The sequence below is a fragment of the Haematobia irritans genome, chromosome 5 (assembly GCF_050003625.1).
Source record: "Haematobia irritans isolate KBUSLIRL chromosome 5, ASM5000362v1, whole genome shotgun sequence".
NCBI lineage: Eukaryota > Metazoa > Arthropoda > Insecta > Diptera > Muscidae > Haematobia > Haematobia irritans.
This window is the reverse complement of record NC_134401.1, coordinates 152,465,825-152,488,415: the sequence shown is the minus strand read 5'-3', so window position 1 is coordinate 152,488,415 and position 22,591 is coordinate 152,465,825. Positions and strand designations below refer to the sequence as shown.

The window sequence follows — 22,591 nt, the reverse complement described above, 5'->3', positions numbered from 1 at the left end:
ATCACAGTTGTAATTGAGCATCAAAAAATATTTGATTAAAAAATTAATTGATTTCATTAGGAAATTTTAATGAGTTTTTTAATTGATTCAATTAAATTTTTAATTAATGTTGATTGAAAAATTCAATTAATATTTTATTTAAAACCGAAACGGTTTGTAATCGCTATACTATATTTCAATCACTTTCTGTAACTAAAGGGTGGTTAAAATTTCAAGGGCCGATGTTGATTTTGAATAAAACACAAACTATTTAGGAAATTATTGTAATTTTATTTTATTATGATATATTGGTATCACTCAATTATGTATGGAATCAAATATCGGCCAAATGGGCGCCGCGACCTCGGTGGCACACCTTCATTCGATGGTCCAAATTTTCGATGACGCTGAGGCATAATGGAGGTTCTATGCCGTTAATGTGCCGAATTATCTCATCCTTTAGCTCTTGAATTGTTGCTGGCTTATCGACGTACACCTTTTCTTTCAAATAACCCCAAAGAAAAAAGTCCAACGGTGTCAAATCACATGATCTTGGCGGCCAATTGACATCGCCATTACGTGAGATAACACGGCCATTGAATTTGTTGTGCAAAAGAGCCATTGTTTCGTTAGCTGTGTGGCGTCCTGCTGAAACCACATATCGTCCACATCCACATCTTCCAATTCGGGCCATAAAAAGTTCGTTATCATCTCACGATAGCGAATACCATTCACAGTAACTGCCTGACCGGCCTCATTTTGGAAAAAAATACGGCCCGATGATGCCGCCAGCCCATAAACCGCACCAAACAGTCACTCTTTGTGGGTGCATTGGTTTTTCGACAATCACTCTTGGATTCTCATTCGCCAAAATGCGGCAATTCTGTTTATTGACGAATCCACTGAGGTGAAAATGTGCTTCATCACTGAAGATGATTTTCTTCGAAAATTGATCATCCACTGTTGCCATTTCTTGGAACCATTCTCATTCTGCCCATTCACGACGTCCATGGTTCAAATTGAGTAAGTCTGAAATAGAGAAATGTCAAATAAAATTCGGAAAAAACTTGGCGTTTAGGTGTGGTTCACATTCAACATTGGCCCTTACAATTTAACCACCCTTTATTTTTAATCCTTTTTAGTATGATTCAAAAATTTATAATTTAAAAAAAAAATTAATTAAGAATTTAAAAAAAAAATATCCATAGTTTTTTAACTGTCTTACTCTTCCGAGTTTGATTAAAAAGTTAATGTATCAATTAATTTTTGAATTGAAAATTTAAAAAATTTCAATCATTGACTTAATTGACTTAATGTTTCGAGTTTGATTAAAATATTAATAGTATCAATTATTTTTTTAATTGAAAAAGTTTTCAACTTCAATCAACTTTTTAATTGGGAATATTTTGGTGATATTTTTCTGTGATACTAGGTTAGGTTAGATGGCAGCCCGATGTATCAGGCTCACTTAACATAGACTATTCAGTCCATTGTGATACCACATTGGTGAACTTCTCTCTTATCATGTTAAGCTCAATGACAAGGGACCTCCTTTTTATAGCCGAGTACGAACGGCGTTCCACTTTGAAGTGAAACCACTTAGAGAAGCTTTGAAAGCCTCAGAAATGTCAGGTGGGATAATCCACCGCTGACAAACTTTTCAGTGTTCGGTCGAAGCAGGACTCGCACCCACGACCTTGTGTATGCAAGGCGGGCATGCTAACCATTGCACCACTAGAAATGCTGCCTCTACAACCCACTCGGTATCACTTCTTATGTGGAATAAGCTCAAAAACCCACAAAGTGAACAATGTGACAATGGTATTACTGCCAATCTGTGCCAATATCTACATTAATTCTGCGAATGAGGGTCAGGGTTGGCCTGTCACAAACTGTGACTTTTGCGACATACATTTCCGACGGTATAATACGTATGTCGCAAAAGTCGTAAACCTACTGTAGAAAACCAAATTTTGAATAGAAGAAATCCTGAACATTTTTTAATTTAGTTTGACAGCATTCGCTGTGAGTTTCTGCAGAAATTTGTGAAAGTTTTCCCATGGTCAAGCCTATTTTCTTAGGTGGTATCGAAATTCCCGTTGGTGAGTGTGCAAAATACCTTGGGGTTATATTGGACAGGAGACTGAACTTGAAAGCTAAGAAAGGACGAGAAAATCCACGGTTACCTTGTACTCGTGCAAAAGGCAATAGGGAAAATGTGCACGCAAAAAAATAATTCTTTCCTCCCAAACGAAATTTTAGACAAACAAAGTTCGTTTCTCATTTGCTTTCCGCTGTAAGGAAGTGTATTTGAAAGAAAAGTATATACTTTTTGTGATAAACGTTTATTCTTTTCCAGGATGTAAAAACAATTTCATAAAGACAAACTAAAAAAAAAAACATTGCTTTCTTGCTAATTTCATTTTCCCTCACATCTTTTTCACGTCCACGAGGTTTTTTAGTTCTTAACACCTTTTCCTGTAATACCAACAATGTAGAAGAAATTATACGATTTTATAAAGTTTTACAATTTTTTACCTTTCGCCTGGACGGAGAATCAAACCGCGGACCATGCACTTTGCAAGCCAACACACTAACCACTGAGCTATGTACCTGTTATGGTCATCAATAGATAAATATCCATATAAGTTATATTTATATAGCATAGCTTGCGGCGCCCACGAACCGAATAAACAAAGTTTATTTAACAGAAACAAACATTTAGTTTGGCACCGTGGAGCAGTGGTTGCTACGTCCGACTTGCATGTCAAGGGTCGTGGGTTCGATCCCTGCTTCGACCAAAGTTTTTTTTGTTTTACATATATTCTAGATATGTTCGGAAGATTCCGAAAAAAATGTTCAACATTACATTGTAGTATATTAAATTTTGAACTGTAAAATGTGTCTTATTAAAGGCCTAAAGTCAGAAAAGAACAGTGTTTGATATAAACGAAATGGACTGTGTTGTTGTTTCAAAAATAACTTTTTTTATTGAAAAAATAAAAATTTTGTAACAAACGAATTTTTTTGGTGATAAAAGTTTACAATTTTAGCTGATAGCCTTTGTAGCTAATGCTATTTCTTTTTTTCTTTATACTTGCCTTATATTTATATAAGCTAAGATAAATTTAATAAATAAATAAATAAGTTTACAATTTTCGAAGCAATACAAAAAACTCTAACAAAAGAAAAACGTTTTCGGTACAGGTTTTCCAAACGTTTTTTTTCTTTGCGTGTGGGGACTAAAACCGAAAATTGTGAACATTCCTAAGAATTTAAACTTCTTCGCACATACCATCGTCTTGGATATCATCGCATTCGCTGCCTAGCTGACGCGACTAAAGTATTTTCAGTTTGCGACTTTTGTTACTTTTTCTACATTTACGACGCGTATGTGACGTTTACGACGTTTACAACTTTGCGACAGTCGCAAACCTAAAAAAGTTTGATATAGACCATCTCTGATGAGGGTTTGAATACAATAAAATCCAGTATCACAAAATAGTTCATTATTTCTTTAAATTTTACTACAAATGCCCTCAACTTGAACTTCGTATGGCACGAAAGACATTCTTGCAATTTTGAACTCCAAAATTTCCCTTCAAAGTACAAAATTTTCTTTAACAAGTGAAAAAAATAATTATGTCTAATAAATTGTCTTGAATTTGTCGAAAAATATTTACTTATTTTTGTTAATTTTACTGATATCGGCATGATGTCAGCGTTTGTAATACTGTTTAGTTAAAATTTGCTAAAAATAATCTAAATTTTTTACATAAACTGTTTTTTCAGTGGATACTTTTAAAAGACTATTCACGCTATAAAACAAATTTGAATTTAGTCATATTTTTGCTTTTTTCTTCTTGCGCTTTCAAAGTGGTTTAAAAACCATTTACTACAACTTAAATGTCCAAACTCCAAGTAGAAATTATACTATATTTCAAGTAATAAACATATTCAAAATAAAGTATTGAACAATATCGCCTATTTTTGTACGCTTTGTAGCTTTGTTAGATACAAACTCTAAAGAGGATTTCATCAGTTTTGAAGATTTTTCTGAAGATTATTAAGACCAAGTTGGCTTTAGTTCAACAAAATTTTGTTTTCATGAAAAAATATCCATTTTCAAGTCGATTGATTCACTTAACTATAGGGACAACATGACTTCATTGAAAAGTTTATCGACTTTTGGTCAAGAAAATGCCTCTTCTGTGCTAAGCAAAATTTACATTCGTTCTTTAAGGACAAGAAATTTTTGGTCTCTCTGCAATAGGTTTTCAGTGCATTGTTTAATGTGTTACAAATTGAACAGCAAGTTTTGTATACCAACTTTTCTATGGTGAATTTTATTAAAAAAAGAGTGTTTTAATTCGTTATTCTTGTATTGACACTTTGTGCGTTTCGCGATCGAAAAAATTTTGGCCTCAATAGAAAATCGGACGCCAAAGTGATAACAACAAAGATCCAATTCGAATCATAGCTTTTGTACGGCGGAACAAATTGAATTTTAAATTAAAAGAATATTTTACCATTAACAGCAACAAACATTCAGGAGAAGGTTAACAATAAATAATTGTGTGTGCGACATATTGATAAAGAGCACAAAATTATGATTAAAAATTATGACTATATACATATAGATTAAGATTTAAAATGAATTGAAATTAAAGTGAATACCAGTGGCAAACATAAAACACAGGGAATGTCACTCTCACCAAAGATATAACTGTAGAGTTTCTACACTCTATCCCTATGTGCTCTCATTGACCATCTTATACTTGGTTGTGTGTTATTGGTTTTATAATGACGATGATGATGACAATTAGTATGATAATCTTTAGAGACATAGAGAGTTTATTCTCAGTAAATGTAATTTATTAAAGGTTCGAGTCTGTGTGGGAGAATAACGTGGAAATGTGTGGGGGTGTGTATGTTGATATGTCCAGCTAATTCAAAATGAAAAGAACAAAAACAAAAACTTTATAAAATACGCTTACTTTTTTGTTTTTTTTTTACATTCAGTAACGATATGCAGAAAAAGTAAATACATATATTGATGTATACTTCAAGACAAACAAAAAAGAATGTGCCCTCTCCATAAATACCAGAGAGAGAGAGAGAGTGTGAGGAAATTACAGAAAACTAATTAGATGTTAATTAGGCATAAAATAAAATGGCATCGAGGGCCACAGAATAAGAAATGAGACTACAAAAACAAAATAAAAAAAATGTGTGCAAAAGTGAAGTGATAAAAAAAGAATAAAACAAATTCCAAAAGAGAAAATAATGTCGTCGTACACAAAATAAAATTTAAAAAAGAAGAGAAGTCAACGAAAATTAAAATTATTAAAAATATTTTTAATAAATATGTATATTTAATTGAAATAAATAAGTGTAACAAATGTGTATGCCAAAATATTTACCTTAAACCATTATTAACGTACCCCCCTTCGGTCGGTCTAGCTTAATCTAGAGTGATTGCTTACGCTACCATGTTGCTGTTATACTATACCAAGACTATAGTTTTCCTCTTTGGTCTAACATCATTAAATTTCTCTAAAGATTTGGTAGAACAATTGCATAAATATGATTATCAATATTTACCCCAAGAGGTATGCATTGCTCGTTGTTTGGGCCGTAGTTCAACACCAACGTGCACCACTAAAACACCGATGTCAGTGATAAACGATGGACAGGCGACCAACAAGACGGTAAGTGATATCAGTATTACGAGTACTTATAAGATCTTTTATTGGATTTTAAAAATTAGTGATCCATTTATAAAGGGCGATGTTAGTTTTAGACCACAAAACGTAAACATTTTCAAGGATTACGGTAGGGCAATGCCAATGCAAAAGGATAATCAAGGAGTTCGAGGAATAGGGAAGAGTAGGCATCATATGGGTGCCTCAATATGCCGGAATAAGGGAAAAAAATAAACTACTTCATACCTTAAACCCCCTACCGAATTAGTAACCATAAGCATTTGTGGGGTATTATTGAAATAGGTTTGGGAAATAAACCGTATTTCCTTATTTATTTCCTTATTTATCTCAATCTGATCAGATATGTTTATTATTAAGAGCTATATCTGATGTTACACCTACAGAGTTAATAGTAGGCCATTAATATTGAGTTCATTATTAAAGAGGAAATCGCTCAATTAGTGTCACTAATGTGAAATCGTGCAATATATTTTTGTAAGAAATATTTGCAAGTGTGAATAAGATATTGAAGATAGCATTGTGCCAACTTTGAGTCTAAAATTAAACCGATTTTAATGATATTTAGCAGGTTTAGTTAATACCACAGAAGGATACCTTGTGCTAAATTTGAGTAAGATCGGTTTAAAAATAAGGGTTTGATGTTCACAATTGAGAAAATCGGGCGATACATGGGATCTATATCTAAATCTGAACCGATTTCGATTAAAATTTACACAATTGATGGGTGGTGAATTAGATTACGTTTTGCCAAATTGGACGTCAATTGGTTAGTAATCTGACCCCATTTATCAAAATCTGGCGATACATATTTATGGGAGCTATATCTGAATTTGATTCGATTTTTTCCAAATTCAATGGCGTTCGTCCCTGTGCCAAATAAACGTCATATACCAATATACCGGAATCCTGCGAAAAAAACAAATACATGGACAGACGGACGGACGGACACCAATGGCTAGATCGACTAAGGAGGTGATTCTGAATCGATCGGTATATATTTCAATATTTCTAGTAGGCACATTTGTTGGCAGTTCAAAATTATTATACCACTATTTGGTTTAGGGTATAAACATATATATGATCACCTCGAACATGTTGCAAGAACATAATGTTATTTTTGTATGGGGAACCATCTTTATCTTTTTCCTTATTCTCTCTTTGACATTTCGGTACATATACGAGGGCAGTTCGGAAACTTCTTAGCCTAGCACAAAAAGCGCGGTATAAACAGAAAAAAGTTAAGTGTTTTGGAAACTTGCATCTCTATTATAAACACATGTTAAATTTTGTTTCGATCTGGCAACTCCTTCATATAGAAACAGGTATTCAAAAAAACACGCATCCGCAATTTTTTTACAATGCAAACATTAGAAATGTGTGCTGTCAAGCTTGTTTGGATCGTTTTAAGTGAAATAAAATGGATTTTAAGTGTCGTTTCATAACTGTTGATGAGACATGGATCCACCACTATACTCCAGAGAACAATCCAAACAATGGACTGAAGCTGGAGGAAGTGCCCCAAAGAAGGCAAAAACAATTCAATCGGCTGGTAAGTTTATGGCAACGGTTTTTTGGGACGTCAAAGGTATTTTATTGATTGACTCTCTGCAAAAGGGTAAAACAATAAATTCAGAGTACTATTGCAACCTTTTGGATCAATTAAATGTACAAATTCGAGAAAAACGTCCTGGCTTACAACAAAAAAAGTAATTTTTCATCAAGACAACGCACCAGCGCACAAGAGTGTTTTAACAATGGCTAAAATCAACGAATTAAAGTACGAGTTGCTTGACCACTCACCTTATTCTCCTGATTTAGCTCCCAGTGACTTTTACTTGTTCCCTAATCTAAAAAATTTAGTGACTTTTACTTGTTCCCTAATTTTACCAAAAAACTACAAGAAATCTTATTTTGCAAAATTGTATTTCTATGGAAAATTTTGTAAAATTTTATTTCTATAGAATTTATTCCTATAGAAAATTCTCTCAAAAATTTATTTCTATAGAAAATTTTGTCAAAATTCTAATTCTATAGAATTTTCTCCAGATATTATTTCTAAAAAAAATTTATTTCTATAGAAATGCAATTTTAAGAAAACTGATAATTTCCTAATAATTTTATTTTTAGAGAAAATTTTGTCAAAATTTGGTTTCTTTAGAAAATATTGTCAAAATTTTATTTCTATAGCACATTTTGTCTAAATTTTATTTCTATAGAAAATTTTGTCAAAATTTTATTTCTATAGAAAATTTTGTCAAAATTTTATTTCTATTAAAAATTTTGTCAAAATTTTATTTCTATAGAAAATTTAGTCAAAATTTTATTTCTATGGAAAATTTTTTAAAATTTTATTTCTATAGAATTTATTCCTATAGAAAGTTCTCTCAAAATTTTATTTCTATAGAAATGCAATTTTAAGAAAATTGATAATTTCCTAATAATTTTATGTTTAGAGAAAATTTTGTAAAAATTTGGTTTCTTTAGAAAATATTGTCAAAATTTTATTTCTATAGAAAATTTTGTCTAAATTTTATTTCTATAGGAAATTTTGTCAAAATTTTATTTCTATAGAAAATTTTGTCAAAATTTTTTTTCTATAGAAAATTTTGTCAAAATTTTATTTCTATAGAAAATTCTGTCAAACCTTTATTTCTATAGAATATTTCATCACAATTTTCTGTGGAAAATTTTGTCAAAATTTTATTTCTATAGAAAATTTTGTCAAACTTTTATTTCTATAGAAAATTTTGTCAAACTTTTATTTCTATTGAAAATTTTGTCAAAATTTTATTTCTATAGAAAATTTTGTCAAAATTTTATTTCTATAGAAAATTTTGTCAAACTTTTATTTCTATTGAAAATTTTATCAAAATTTTATTTCTATAGAAAATTTTTTCAAAATTTTATTTCTATAGAAAATTTTTTTCAAAATTGTATTTCAATAGAACATTTTGTCAAAATGTTGTTTTTATAGAAAATGTTCTCAAAATTTTATTTCTATAGAAAATTTTGTCAAACTTTTATTTCTATTGAAAATTTTGTCAAAATTTTATTTCTATAGAAAATTTTGTCAAAATTTTATTTCTATAGAAAATTTTGTCAAAATTTTATTTCTATTGAAAATTTTGTCAAAATTTTATTTCTATAGAAAATTTTGTCAAAATTTTATTTCTATAGAAATTTTTTTCAATATTTATTTTTTCTGTAGAAAATTTTGTCAAAATTTTATTTCTGTAGAAAATTTTGTCAAAATTGTATTTCAATAGAACATTTTGTCAAAATGTTGTTTTTATAGAAAATGTTCTCAAGATTTTATTTCTATAGAAAATTTTGTCAAAATTTTATAAATATAAATATATAAATAAAATTTTCTTAAAATTTGATTTCTATAGAAAATTTTGTAATCATTTTATTTCTGTAGAAAATTTTCGAAAGATTTTATTTCTATTGAAAAATTTGTCAAAATTTTATTTCTATAAAAAATCTGCGAAAACATAAAGAATTCTACCAATCTACAAAACAAAAAAAATCTAAAAATTTTTGTAGAATTCTACAAATTGTGGCAACCGTGCCTGTAACACAAACTGGTCAACACTTTTTCCTAGAAACGGAATTGTCCTTAAATAGATTTTTACGTGGGCTTCCAACTTTATGTACATGCATTTAAGTTATTCAGAATCTAAGAAATGTTGATAGAACACAGAGCAGAGATTGATGCCTTGAAAATATCACTATGCTTACATCACTTGTTTTACCCATTTGTAATTTCGATTCTATTTTGAAAACCTTTAGGAATTCATTCAGTTGCAATAGTAGTTAAATATATACAGCAATGAAGGTGTATGCAACATGTACAGATATGTCCTCGTTATATTTATAAACATATTTCATCACAAATTTTAAGCACCCTGCTTATGTGTAAACATTTTTCCAAGAATTATGGCAAATAAAAGGGTACTGATGCATTAAAGCTAATTGCATATTTACCCTTGGAATGACACATTTTGTGAAAAATTGAATTTGAAATTAAAAATATAATTAAACTGATATCAATTTGAGATAAATTCAGGGAAAAAAAACTTGTCTGAATCCAAAGATTTTATATTTGCACTAATGACTTTATGTAACTCAGGCGCATTCAGTAAGACAGGGACAGATTTCATGCATTATTCTCCTGTTGCTGAGGCTTTAGACATATTGGCCAAACAGTCAGCTGCAACAACAGCTGTAGGGTTGCGTAGGCGTGAGATCACTGTGGTCGAAAAAAGGCACGGTCACATTTCGGTCCTCAAAATAATGCCAGATGTGCCAAACGTAGTGGATTACACTCTCGAGAAGCCCTTTTTCAACAAGAAGTATGAAACTCTAATTCCCAGCAGTGAGACGTGGTGCACACACAGACCCCGGGGAATAAATGTTATGTAGATGTTTAGGACTATATTATAAAGACCTGGAACTTAAAATAGCAGCATAGGCGCATATAACTTGAGATTACTGGCGGACCTGGAAATGTTAACTTAAAAAGTCTGCTAATATTTTTGGAGCAATCAGTTTGGTTCAACAGAAAAATGCAATCGGGTGGGTTGAGCAGTAAAAAAAAGTGTCTATATGTAATAGGTATTTTTGTAAATAATTTGGTAACACAATGGACTGAGTAGTCTAAATAAGCCTGAAATAAATAGCACCGCCACTTCAATCTAATCTATCCTAATGATTTTTGTATTGACTCCAAGCCAAAGAAGCGAAATTTGCACTAAAGATGTTTTAGTCCCTTTTAAATTTGAATTTGTAATTTATTCGGTTTTCTGTTTTCGTCATTTTAGGAATATTCATTTTGAAGATTTGTTCTTATTTTTTTCGGACAAATCGACCTCAGTTCAATAAAACGTCCCTTTATGTAAAGATACTCATATAGTCAAAATCCAATATTTAACTCTAAATACAAAATGCCTTCATTAAAAAGATTATCGACGTAGACATTGCGTCTTCTATGCTAACCAAAACTCGCATTCGTACGGTACTCGAGACAATATTTTTTAGTGTAAATAAAATGAATAAAAATCCTTGGAACAAAAGTCATTGGAATAAGCATTCACATATCGTTGTGGTACAAATGTAATAACTAATTTTCAATACTCCACATCCCAACCACTGTTGCCACAGTTGGTATAATTCTACCAAATATGGTAGATATTTTACTGCTTGGTAGATTGGTAGAATTTTTGAAGTTTTGGTAGAATTTTCAAAATATATACCTGCAGCTAAGTGGTACTTCAAAATTTTCGATAGAAATAAAATTTTGACAAATTTTTTTATGGAAATAAAATTTTGACAAAATTTTTTATGGAAATAAAATATTAACAAAATTTTCTACAGAAATAAAATTTTGACAAAATTTTCTATAGAAATAAAATTTTGATAAAATTTTGTATAGAAATAAAATTTTGACAAAATTTTATATAGAAATAAAATTTTGACAGAATTTTCTATAGAAATAAAATGTTGACAAAATTTTCTGTAGAAAAAAATATTTTGACAAAATTTTCTATAGAAATAAAATTTTGACAGAATTTTCTATAGAAATAAAATGTTGACAAAATTTTCTGTAGAAATAAAATTTTGACAAAATTTTCTATAGAAATAAAATTTTGACAAATTTTCTATAGAAATAAATTTTTGACAAATTTTCTATAGAAATAAAATTTTGACAAAATTTTCTATAGAAATAAAATTTTGACAAAATTTTCTATAGAAATAAAATTTTGACAAATATTTCTATAGAAATAAAATGTTGACAAAATTTTCTATAGAAATAAAATTTAAAATTTTCTATAAAAATAAAATGTTGACAAACTTTTCTACAGAAAAAAATTTTGACAAAATTTTCTATATAAATAAAATGTTGACAGAATTTTCTATAGAAATAAAATTTTGACAACACTTTCTATAGAAATAAAATATTGACAAATTTTTCTATAGAAATAAAATTGTGACAAAATTTTCTATAGAAATAAAATTTTGACAAAATTTTCTATAGAAATAAAATTTTGACAAAATTTTCTATAGTAATAAAATTTTGACAAAATTTTCTATAGAAATAAAATTTTGACAAAATTTTCTATAGAAATAAAATTTTGACAAACTTTTCTATAAAAATAAAATTTTGACAAAATTTTCTATAGAAATAAAATTTTGACAAAATTTTCTATAGAAATAAAATTTTGACAAAAATTTCTATAGAAATAAAATTTTGACAAATTTTGACAAAATTTTCTATAGAAATAAAATTTTGAGAAAAATTTCTATAGAAATAAAATTTTGACAAAATTTTCTATAGAAATAAAATTTTGACAAAATTTTCTATAGAAATAAAATTTTGACAAATATTTCTATAGAAATAAAATTTTGACAAAATTTTTTTGGAAATAAAATTTTGAAAAATTTTTTTATGGAAATGAAATATTGACAAAATTTTCTGCAGAAATAAAATATTTACAAAATTTTCTATAGAAATAAAATTTTGATAAAATTTTGTATAGAAATAAAATTTTGACAAAATTTTCTATAGAAATAAAATTTTGAAAAAATTTTCTATAGCAATAAAATTTTGAGAAAATTTTCTATAGAAATAAAATTTTGAAAAAATTTTCTATAGAAATAAAATTTTGACAAAATTTTCTATAGAAATAACATTTTCTATAGAAATGACAACATATTCTAAAGAAATAAAGTTTTGACAAAATTTTCTATAAAAATAAAATTTTGGAAAATGTTCTATAGTTTTATGAAAAACTTCAAAATAAGAATTTTTAAATTTGGTAGATTTTTGGTAAAATTTTCTTCCACTTGTGATAGATTATTTTTGGCATTGGGTCACTGTACCGCAATTTTTTATACCCCTCCCCCCACATGTTTGCTAATAGATTTTTTTTATCTTTTTCAGCGCCTGGAATTCTGCGTAGATTATTGCTCCAAACCAAATGCATTTCAAGAATGTAATCAAACTGGTGGTGCGACCACAGTAAAACGTGTCCACGAGAACTACAGTCTCACTTTAATCTGTCGTGATGAAAGTAGCTTGAATTTTAGAATAAATTTGCATATATCACCTTCATACCACAAATACAATAGAACGTATCCAACGGATATGACGACAACGCCCAGAAGTTCACTGGTCTCAGTGGCGACTACATCAAATAAAACTCCATCAACAAACGAAACAATTTCTGACTATGCTAGTGATGACGATGAAAAGGATACTGTACTGTTTGTGATTAAAGTACACTTGTCCAATGAAACGGAAAAGTTCATGGTATATTTGGTGAGTACTCAAAAAATCGGGGTTGTGTGGAGATTTTTGCACATTTTATATTTATAAAAATTTTGAAGAAGCTAATTCAGTAATTCATTCCAAATTCAGGCCTTGTTTTAGACAATATAGTCGAGGGCACATTGGCTGACTTGAGCAATTTATGAATTGCAGCATTATTTCGGGAAGTACCACAATAAAGCCATGACAAACGGGCACGATAACCATTTTACCCTGCAGGATCTCTTTTATAAGCAAAATGGAAAAAGTCTTCACCAAATTCAAAAAGTACATTTAGGCTTAAAAAAAGTATTTTTATCGAAGTTGATTTAGTACAATTTGAAGAATGTTATTTATATTCCCTGATTCCGGCCTCAGTTAGAGCCCAGCGCTTTTCTGAACCGTGTCCAACATCTGTGGGCTTTCTTAGTCCTCTCTTTGATGTGGCTCTTTCAATTCAGTTTTCCGCTAAGGTTACTCCTAAGTACTATGTATGTTACTTATCACACGCTGATGGTTGGAATTTAACATTTCAGTTTTTACTAAAAATTAATAGGTATCTTTTTTTACTAAAAATCATATTAGAGGAGAAAATTGGTATAAACTTTATACCTTTTTCGTTGAGTTTTTCATTTCTTTCATCCTAGGCACATTTCAAACTGAAATCAAAAATTATTCGAAAAGCATTAATGAAATGGTTTGTGTATTTCCTGTCTGATGGTCATAGCCCACAAACAAATTTGGCATGTATACAAACATCCGGTCAAAAGATTGATTTACACATACGATGACAAAAATACGAAGTATATATTTCGGAATTAATTAATATTTATCCTATGTATTAAAAAACAAAAACAAAATCAATGGAGCAACATTAAAATGTAGGCGATGCATGTATGCGAGTGATGGACGTTGAAGGACGTACGTACAAAGGCAAAAAAAACAAAGAAGCTCGTCACGAGTACGGTCATTGCGACATTGGAGAAATTCTCACACACATACTGTGATTTCCGGGAAATGGTGAAATATGGTGAAAAACTAACTTTTTTATACAATTACCAATATCAATTAAACAAATCTATGGATATTTAATTTTTATTTCAAGGACAATTTAATTTTCTATATCAACAGCGATTTTCAGCTATGAGCTTTTTTATTAGAAGTATTTTATATAGGTTGATTAAATAATTAAATTATTCATACTTAATTTGACATGTGTCGTCCACTACAAATATATTTACAAAAATATTTACTAACATTAGTAAAATCGTGATGGGGATCCGAAGTAACAGGTTGGCTGATAAGTCCCCGGTCTAACAAAGAAAAACACATTTTTTTGTCAAAATTCGTTTTTATTATTCAACATAGTTCCCTGCAAGAGCGATACAACGATTATAACGACCTTCCAATTTTTTGATGCCATTTTGGCCTCAGTTTCGGCGATCACCTCTTCATTGCAGCCAAATTTTTTCCTTTTGAGGTCTGAGAACAAGAAAAAGTCGCTGGGGGCCAGATCTGGAGAATACGGTGGGTGGGGAAGCAATTCGAAGCCCAATTCATGAATTTTTGCCAATGACTTGTTCTCAATGACTTGTGGCACGGTGCGTTGTCTTGGTGGAACAACACTTTTTATACCCTTCACCACTACTGTGGTACAGGGTATAATAAGTTTGTGCATTTGTATGTAACGCCAAGAAGGAGTAATCATAGACAACCTTTTAGTATACGGATCGGCTTAGAATTAAATTCTGAGTCGATTTAGCGATGTCCGTCTGTCTGTCTGTCCGTCTGTCTGTCTGTCTGTTGATGTATTTTTGTGTGCAAAGTACAGCTCGCAGTTTTAGTCCGATTGTCCTAAAATTTGGTATAGGCTCCTGTTTCGGCTCAGAGACGATCCCTATTGATTTTGGAAAAAATCGGTTCAGATTTAGATATAGCTGCCATATATATTTTTCACCGATCTGGTCATAATTGGCGTGTATATCAACTGATCTTCCTCAAATTCCGTACATTCGAATATTTTAACAGTCTCGAAAAACTTGCAAAATATCAGCCAAATCGGTTCAGATTTAGATATAGCTCCCATATATAGCTTTCGCCCGATTTACACTCATTTGCCCACAGAGGCCAATTTTTTGCTCCGATTTAGTTGAAATATTGCACAGAGAGTAGAATTAGCATTATAGCTATGCGTGTCAAATTTGGTTGAAATCGGTTCAGATTTAGATATAGCTCCCATATATAGCTTTCGCCCGATTTACACTCAAATGACCACAGAGGCCAACTTTTTGCTCCGAATTAGTTGAAATTTTGCACAGGAAGTAGAATTAGCATTGTAGCTATGTGTGCCAAATTTGGTTGAAATCGGTTCAGATTTAGATATAGCTCCCATATATAGCTTTCGCCCGATTTACACTCATACGACCACAGAGGCCAATTTTTTGCTACGATTTAATTGAAATTTTGCACAGGGAGTAGAATTAGCATTGTAGCTATGCGTGCCAAATTTGGTTGAAATCGGTTCAGATTTAGATATATCCCCCATATAGCTTTCGCCCGATTTACACTCATATGACCACAGAGGCCAATTTTTAACTCCGATTTAGTTGAAATTTTGCACAGGGAGTAGAATTAGCATTGTAGCTATGCGTGCCAAATTTGGTTGACATCGGTTCAGATTTAGATATAGCTCCCATATATATATGTTATTCTGATTTCGACAAAAATGGTCAAAATACCAACATTTTCCTTGTTAAATCGGCACTGCTTAGTCGAAAAGTTGTAAAAATGACTCTAATTTTCCTAAATTTCTAATACATATATATCGAGCGATAAATCATAAATAAACTTTTGCGAAGTTTCCTTAAAATTGCTTCAGATTTAAATGTTTCCCATATTTTTTTTTACTAAAATTGTGTTCCACCCTAGTGCATTAGCCAACTTAAATTTTGAGTCTATAGATTTTGTAAAAGTCTATCAAATTCTGTCCAAATCGAGTGATATTTAAATGTATGTATTTGGGACAAACCTTTATATATAGCACCCATCACATTTGACGGATGTAATATGGTATCGAAAATTTAGATCTACAAAGTGGTGCAGGGTATAATATAGTCGGCCCCGCCCGACTTTAGACTTTCCTTAGGTTAGGTTAAAGTGGCAGCCCGATTAAGATTCAGGCTCACTTAGACTATTCAGTCCATTGTGTGAGACTTTCCTTACTTGTTTCTTCTTCATATGGGGCCGCGATTTCGACCTTCAAACGCTCCAATAACGCCATATAATAGTCACTGTTGACGATTTTTCCCTTCTTAAGATAATCGATACTTTTCCAGCGGACTTTTGAGTCTTTTCCAGCGGACTTTTGAGTCTTTCCACGCTTTGGAGACGGTTCACCGGTCGCTGTACACTCAGCCGACTGTCGATTGGACTCAGGAGTGTAGTGATGGAGCCATGTTTCATCCATTGTCACATATCGACGGAAAACCTCGGGTGTATTACGAGTTAACAGCTGCAAACACCGCTCAAAATCATCAACACGTTGTTGTTTTTTGGTCAAATGTGAGCTCGCGCGGCACCCATTTTGCACAGAGCTTCCGCATATCCAAATATTGATGAATGATATGACCAACACGTTCCTTTGATATCTTTAAGGCCTCTGCTATCTCGATCAACTTCATTTTACGGTCATTCAAAATCATTTTGTGGATTTTTTGATGTTTTCGTCGGTAACCACCTCTTTCGGGCGTCCACTGCGTTCACCGTCCTCCGTGCTCTTTTCACCACGCTTGAATTTTGCATACCAATCAATTATTGTTGATTTCCCTGGGGCAGAGTCCGGAAACTCATTACCAAGCCAAGTTTTTGCTTCCACCGTATTTTTTCCCTTCAGAAAACAGTATTTTATCAAAACACGAAATTCCTTTTTTTCCATTTTTTTCACAATAACAAAAGTTGCTTCACAAAAGACGCTCTATCTCATAAACTAATTGACTTAAAGACGTCAAATTTTGACACGAATCATTTGAAGGTTGGTACTATATAAAAATAATATGCATTTAATACTAGCGACGCTATCTATGTGCCAAACCGGGGACTTATCAGCCAACCTGTTATCTGAGCTTCATGGTACAAATGAAAACATCGGGTTAGGTTAGGTTGAAGTGACAGCCCGATTTATTTCAGTATCTCTTAGACTATTCAGTCCACTTCTAGTTTTTTTTGTTTATCCGTTGAGCCTAACCGATTATTTTTTTCTGTCGAACCAACATAATTGTGACAAAAACATTATCAGACAGGTCCGCCATTAATCTATATTTATATGCACAGATGTTTTTGAAGATTTTGCAAAATATTCTTCTCCAGCTACGAGGTGCTTCATAAATTTTCTATAGAAATAAAATTTTGACAAAATTGTCTATAGAAATAAAATTTTGACAAAATTTACTATAGCAATAAATTTTTGACAAAATTTTCTATAGAAATAAAATTTTTACAAAATTTTCTATAGAAATAAAATTTTTACAAAATTTTCTATAGAAATAAAATTTTGACAAAATTTTCTATAGAAATAAAATTTTGACAAATATAGAAATAAAATTTTGACAAAATTTTCTATAGAAATAACATTTTGACAAAATGTTCTATAGAAATAACATTTTGACAAAATGTCCTATAGAAATAAAATTTTGACAAAATTTTTTATAGAAATAAAATTTTGACAAAATGTTCTATAGAAATAAAATTTTGACAAAATTTTCTATAGAAATAAAATTTTGACAACATTTTCTATACACGCTCACAAAAAATCGCTTCTGTAACATATACTCCCAAACATATTTTGCTTCAAGCATATATATTTTTGGGTATTGCCCAAACATTTATATTTTTGATCACTTCCAATATATAATATGTTTGAAAGCATATTGGTCTAAACAATATACATATGTTTGGGTAGTCTAAGTTCCAAACATTTTGTATTTTTGCATCCAAATTCAATAATGTTGTCTTCCAAAAAACAATATGTTATTATGTGAACATATAATATGTTTGGAAGCATTTTGCACCCAAAAATATTATATGCTTAAAAAAATTCTCCCAAACAATATTGTGCTCAAAATTTTATTTATTTATTTATATATTTACAATCATAATGAATTATGAAAATAAACAGGTAATATAGGTGCTAACAACATAGGTTTTCGACCTGAATGCTCAAAATTTTGTTTCTGCCCAATTGTATATTCCCCCACATCTTTCTCACTTCCACGAGATTTTTTAGTTCTTAGCACCTTTTTCTGTAATACAAACATTGTAGAAGAAATTATTCAATTGTATGATTTTTTTAAATTTAAATTTTACCTTTTGTCGGACGGGGATTCGAACAGCGGACCACACAGTTTGTAAGGATCAAAGAAGTAGCTGATCAATTGCCCAAGGTAAAATAAAATGTTAATTTTGTAATAACAAGCAACAACCACCAACTTAATTCAATATCGCTCCCTGTTAAATAGCGCTCCAAGCTACTCAACACATATATGTTTATAGGCTATTTCTAAATTAATATATGTTTGCATCCAAGCATATTATATTTACAAACATTTTATGTCCCAAACATAATATGTTCTAACATATTAACATATATGTCCCAAACATGTTATGCTAGTTTATGAACATTATATGCTTGCACTCAAAAATATTGTGTTTAAAAATTTGTGTTCCAAACATATAATGTTTATAGCCAAACATATGAAAAACAGTCTTTTTCATCCGTGTAGAAATAAAATTTTGACAAAATTTTCTAAAGAAATAACATTTTGACCAAATGTTCTATAGAAATAAAATTTTGATAAAATTTTCTTTATAAAAATATAATTTTGACAAATTTTTCTATAGAAATAAAATTTTGAAAAATTTTCCTCTGGAAATAAAATTTTGTCAAATTTTTCTGTGGAAATAAAATGTTGAAAAAATTTTCCCTGGAAATAAAATTTTGACAAAATCTTCTATAAAAATAAAATTTTGACAAAATTTTCTATAGAAATTAAATTTTGACAAAATTTTCTATAGAAATAAAATGTTGACAAAATTTTCTGTGGTAATAAAATTTTGACAAATTTTTTTATAGAAATAAAATTTTGACAAAGTTTTTTCTCTGGAAATAAAATTTTGACAAATTTTTCTGTGAAAATAAAATTTTGACAAATGTTTCTAAAGAAACAAAATTTTGACAAAATATTCTATAGAAATAAAATTTTGACAAAATTTTCTATAGAAATAAAATGTTGACAAAATTTTCTATAGAAATAAAATGTTGATAAAATTTTCTATAGAAATAAAATGTTGACAAATTTTTCTATAGAAATAAAATATTGACAAATTTTTTTCTCTGGAAATAAAATTTTGACAAAATTTTCTGTGGAAATAAAATTTTGACAAATGTTTCTATAGAAACAAAATTTTGACAAAATATTCTATAGAAATAAAATTTTGACAAAATTTTCTAAAGAAACAAAATTTTGAAAAAATTTTCTATAGAAATGAAAATTTGAAAAAAATTTCTATAGAAATGAAATTTTGACAAAATTTTCTATAGAAATAAAATTTTGACAAAATTTTCTATAGAAATAAAATTATGACAAAATTTTCTATAAAAATAAAATTTTGACAAAATTTTTATAGAAATAAAATGTTGACAAAATTTTCTATAGAAATAAAATGTTGAAAAAATTTTCTATAGAAATAAAATGTTGATAAAATTTTCTATAGAAATAAAATGTTGACAAATTTTTCTATAGAAATAAAATATTGACAATTTTTTTCTCTGGAAATAAAATTTTGACAAATTTTTCTGTGGAAATAAAATTTTGACAAATGTTTCTATAGAAACAAAATTTTGACAAAATATTCTATAGAAATAAAATTTTGACAAAATTTTCTATAGAAATAAAATATTGGCAAAATTTTCTATAGAAACAAAATTTTGAAAAAATTTCTGTAGAAATAAAATTTTTAAAAAATTTCTATAGAAAAAAAAATTTATTCTGATTATTAATTTTGTTCGGCTTGAGGTCATAGAAACAATCGATTATTGATTTGTTTTAATATTTATTTCCAATATTTCGGTTAGTGCCACTAACCATCTTCTGGGATTTTGTATGTGAGTTCGTGTGATGCTGTTCGTTCTGCAAGTCACCGTACACTTTTGATAAATTTTTCTAGAAATAAAGTTTTGAAAAAATTTTCAAAAAAAAAAATTCTAAGAAGTAAAATTTTGACAAAATTTTCTATTGAAATAAAATTTTGCCAAAATTTTCTATAGAAATAAAATTTTGACAAAATTTTCTATAGAAACAAAATTTTGAAAAATTTTTCTATAGAAATAACATTTTGACAACATTTTCTATAGAAATAAAATATTGACAAAATTTTCTATAGAAATAAAATTTTGAAAAAATTTTCTATAGAAATAAAATTTGAAAAAATTTCTAGAGAAACAAAATTTTGAAAAAAATTTTCTATAGAAATAAAATTTAAAAAAAAATTATATAGAAATTTTAGAAAATTTAGATTATTTGTAGAAAATTTTAACTAAACATTATTACAAACGCTGACATCACGCCGAAATAAGTAAATGTTTTTCGACAAATTCAAGAACATCTATTAGACATAATTAATTTTTTTCACTTGTTAAAGAAAATTTTGTAGTTTGAAGGAAAAATTGGAGTTCAAAATTGCAAGAATGTCTTTAGTGCCATACGAAGTTCAAGATGGACGCATTTGTAGTAAAATTTAAAAATTTAAAGAAATAATGAACATTTTGTGAGAAGTTCGAATGTAGTACATCTTTATGATTCATTTGTGTATAATTTTTTTCCCGTTTTTTAGTTCATTTAACTAACCTACGCAAAAAATTATTAGAGTAAAGGAAACTTTCTCCAAACATAATAATTCAATGAACTAAAATAAAGTTAAATTGGCTTTGGTGAAATAGGGCGTTTTTGAGTGTAGAAATATTTTTTTTTAATTTTATTTATTTATATTTCATTCCTATAGAAATAAAATTTTGACAAAATGTTCTATAGGAATAAAATTTTGCAATAATTTTCTATAGAAATAAAATTGTGACAAAATTTTCTATAGAAATAAAATATAGACAAAATTTTCTATAAAAATAAAATTTTCTATACAAATAAAATGTTGCCAAAAGTTAGAAATAAAATTTTGACAACATTTTCTATTGAAATAAAATTTTAACAAAATTTTCTATAAAAATAAAATGTAGACAAAATTTTCTATAGGAATAAAATTTTGCAAAATAAGATCTTGTGTTTGGTAGTTTTTTGGTAAAATTTTCCACTAATTTTGGTAGATTATTTTGGCAACCATGGGTGGTGACCAAACTTAAGGCCGTATATACTTTTTTCTATGTAGGATTTAAAATTTTTATTTGTCGCATGAGTTATTTCCTTTGTTGTTGACATTGATAGAGTCAATCAACCGATTGTAATTTTCAATCAAGTCACTAAACTAAAAATTAATTCATTAAATGTCTACTTGGTGTTCATAGAGCTTGCATCCAAAATGTTATTCGCATTAATTATTTTTACATGCCAAATTCCTCCTCTCCATATTCTTTTTATTAATTAGGTTGGATTACATTGTCCTCGATGATAGAGTAATGACATTTTACTTTGGTATAAAAAATTATTTATGCTTTGGATGGTATGCTAATAAATATTATCTCTATGTGTGGTCACGGCCTGGTCCTTTTTTTATGACTATTTCAAAGGGACAAACATTGAAAGAGTTGCTAGGGGTGTGAAGATCATTGTAGAAAATCAATATTAAAATTAGTTAAACTTTGGCATTGAAAGCGACATTAGAAAATTATTTATCATTTGATGACACTTACATTTCAATTTAAAGAAATAATTTTAAATATAATATATGTATATACCTACATAAATTCCATTCCCGTTATTTATTCTCTTACAGTCGGATGATAGCTTTTTCACCATTACGGAGCTTTCACCCAATTCCACTTACAATATTTCTGCCATGGCTGTACATTCATCAAATAAATATTCTGTAATTGCCCTAGAGGAACAATTCCAGACGCTTAGACGTTCTTATATACCAGGAAATATAACAGATATTAAAGTCTCGGATTTTCTTGAGGACAAAGAAAACAAAATGCACTTGTCAGCAGTACTAACATGGAAACCACCACCAGGTAATAACTATGTATTTTTTCCTGATAAATCGTTAGCATATTTTTATAATAAATTACATTTATTATTATGTACATTGTAATATGTTAAGTTAGGTTGGTTTGAAAAGAAAAGGAAAGTCAGTTCTTCCTCGAGGAGGCGAAGACTCCTCAAATATTCGTCCTAGAGCGGAAAGGATATTAATTCGTGACCACCCCAAAAAAGATCAAAACTTCGATGAAAATTCTCGATATATGAAAATTTTTTATACGAGAACTTTTTTTGGCCAGATCTCCTTAAAAAATGCGGAAAGGAAGGTTAATTCGTGACAACCCCCAAAAAGATTAAAAACCCAAAAATTCGAA

The 22,591-nt window shown here is 29.3% G+C and overlaps 2 protein-coding genes across 3 annotated transcripts in view; one reads left to right on the top strand and one right to left on the bottom strand.

Annotated features, from left to right (window-relative positions):
* Positions 1-313: 313 nt before the first annotated feature.
* On the bottom strand, positions 314-4,626 carry LOC142240134 (uncharacterized). The gene is made up of 2 exons (XM_075311845.1): positions 4,509-4,626; positions 314-1,008 (listed from the first exon to the last, which is right to left on the bottom strand). Exon 2 carries the CDS (start codon positions 671-673, stop codon positions 314-316), a length of 360 nt encoding a protein of 119 aa, XP_075167960.1. The 5' UTR covers positions 674-1,008; positions 4,509-4,626.
* tor (tyrosine protein kinase receptor torso) overlaps positions 4,422-22,591 on the top strand; it is a 91,683-nt gene continuing 73,513 nt past the window's right edge. The window contains exons 1-4 of one of the 2 annotated variants that reach the window (XM_075311121.1): positions 4,422-4,537; positions 5,443-5,690; positions 12,649-13,026; positions 22,012-22,249. In XM_075311121.1, the coding sequence (XP_075167236.1) occupies positions 5,472-5,690; positions 12,649-13,026; positions 22,012-22,249 (835 nt within the window). In that variant the 5' untranslated portion in view covers positions 4,422-4,537; positions 5,443-5,471. Of the gene's footprint in view, positions 4,538-5,001; positions 5,691-12,648; positions 13,027-22,011; positions 22,250-22,591 lie in introns of both variants that reach the window. The other variant, XM_075311120.1, reaches the window with a different exon arrangement.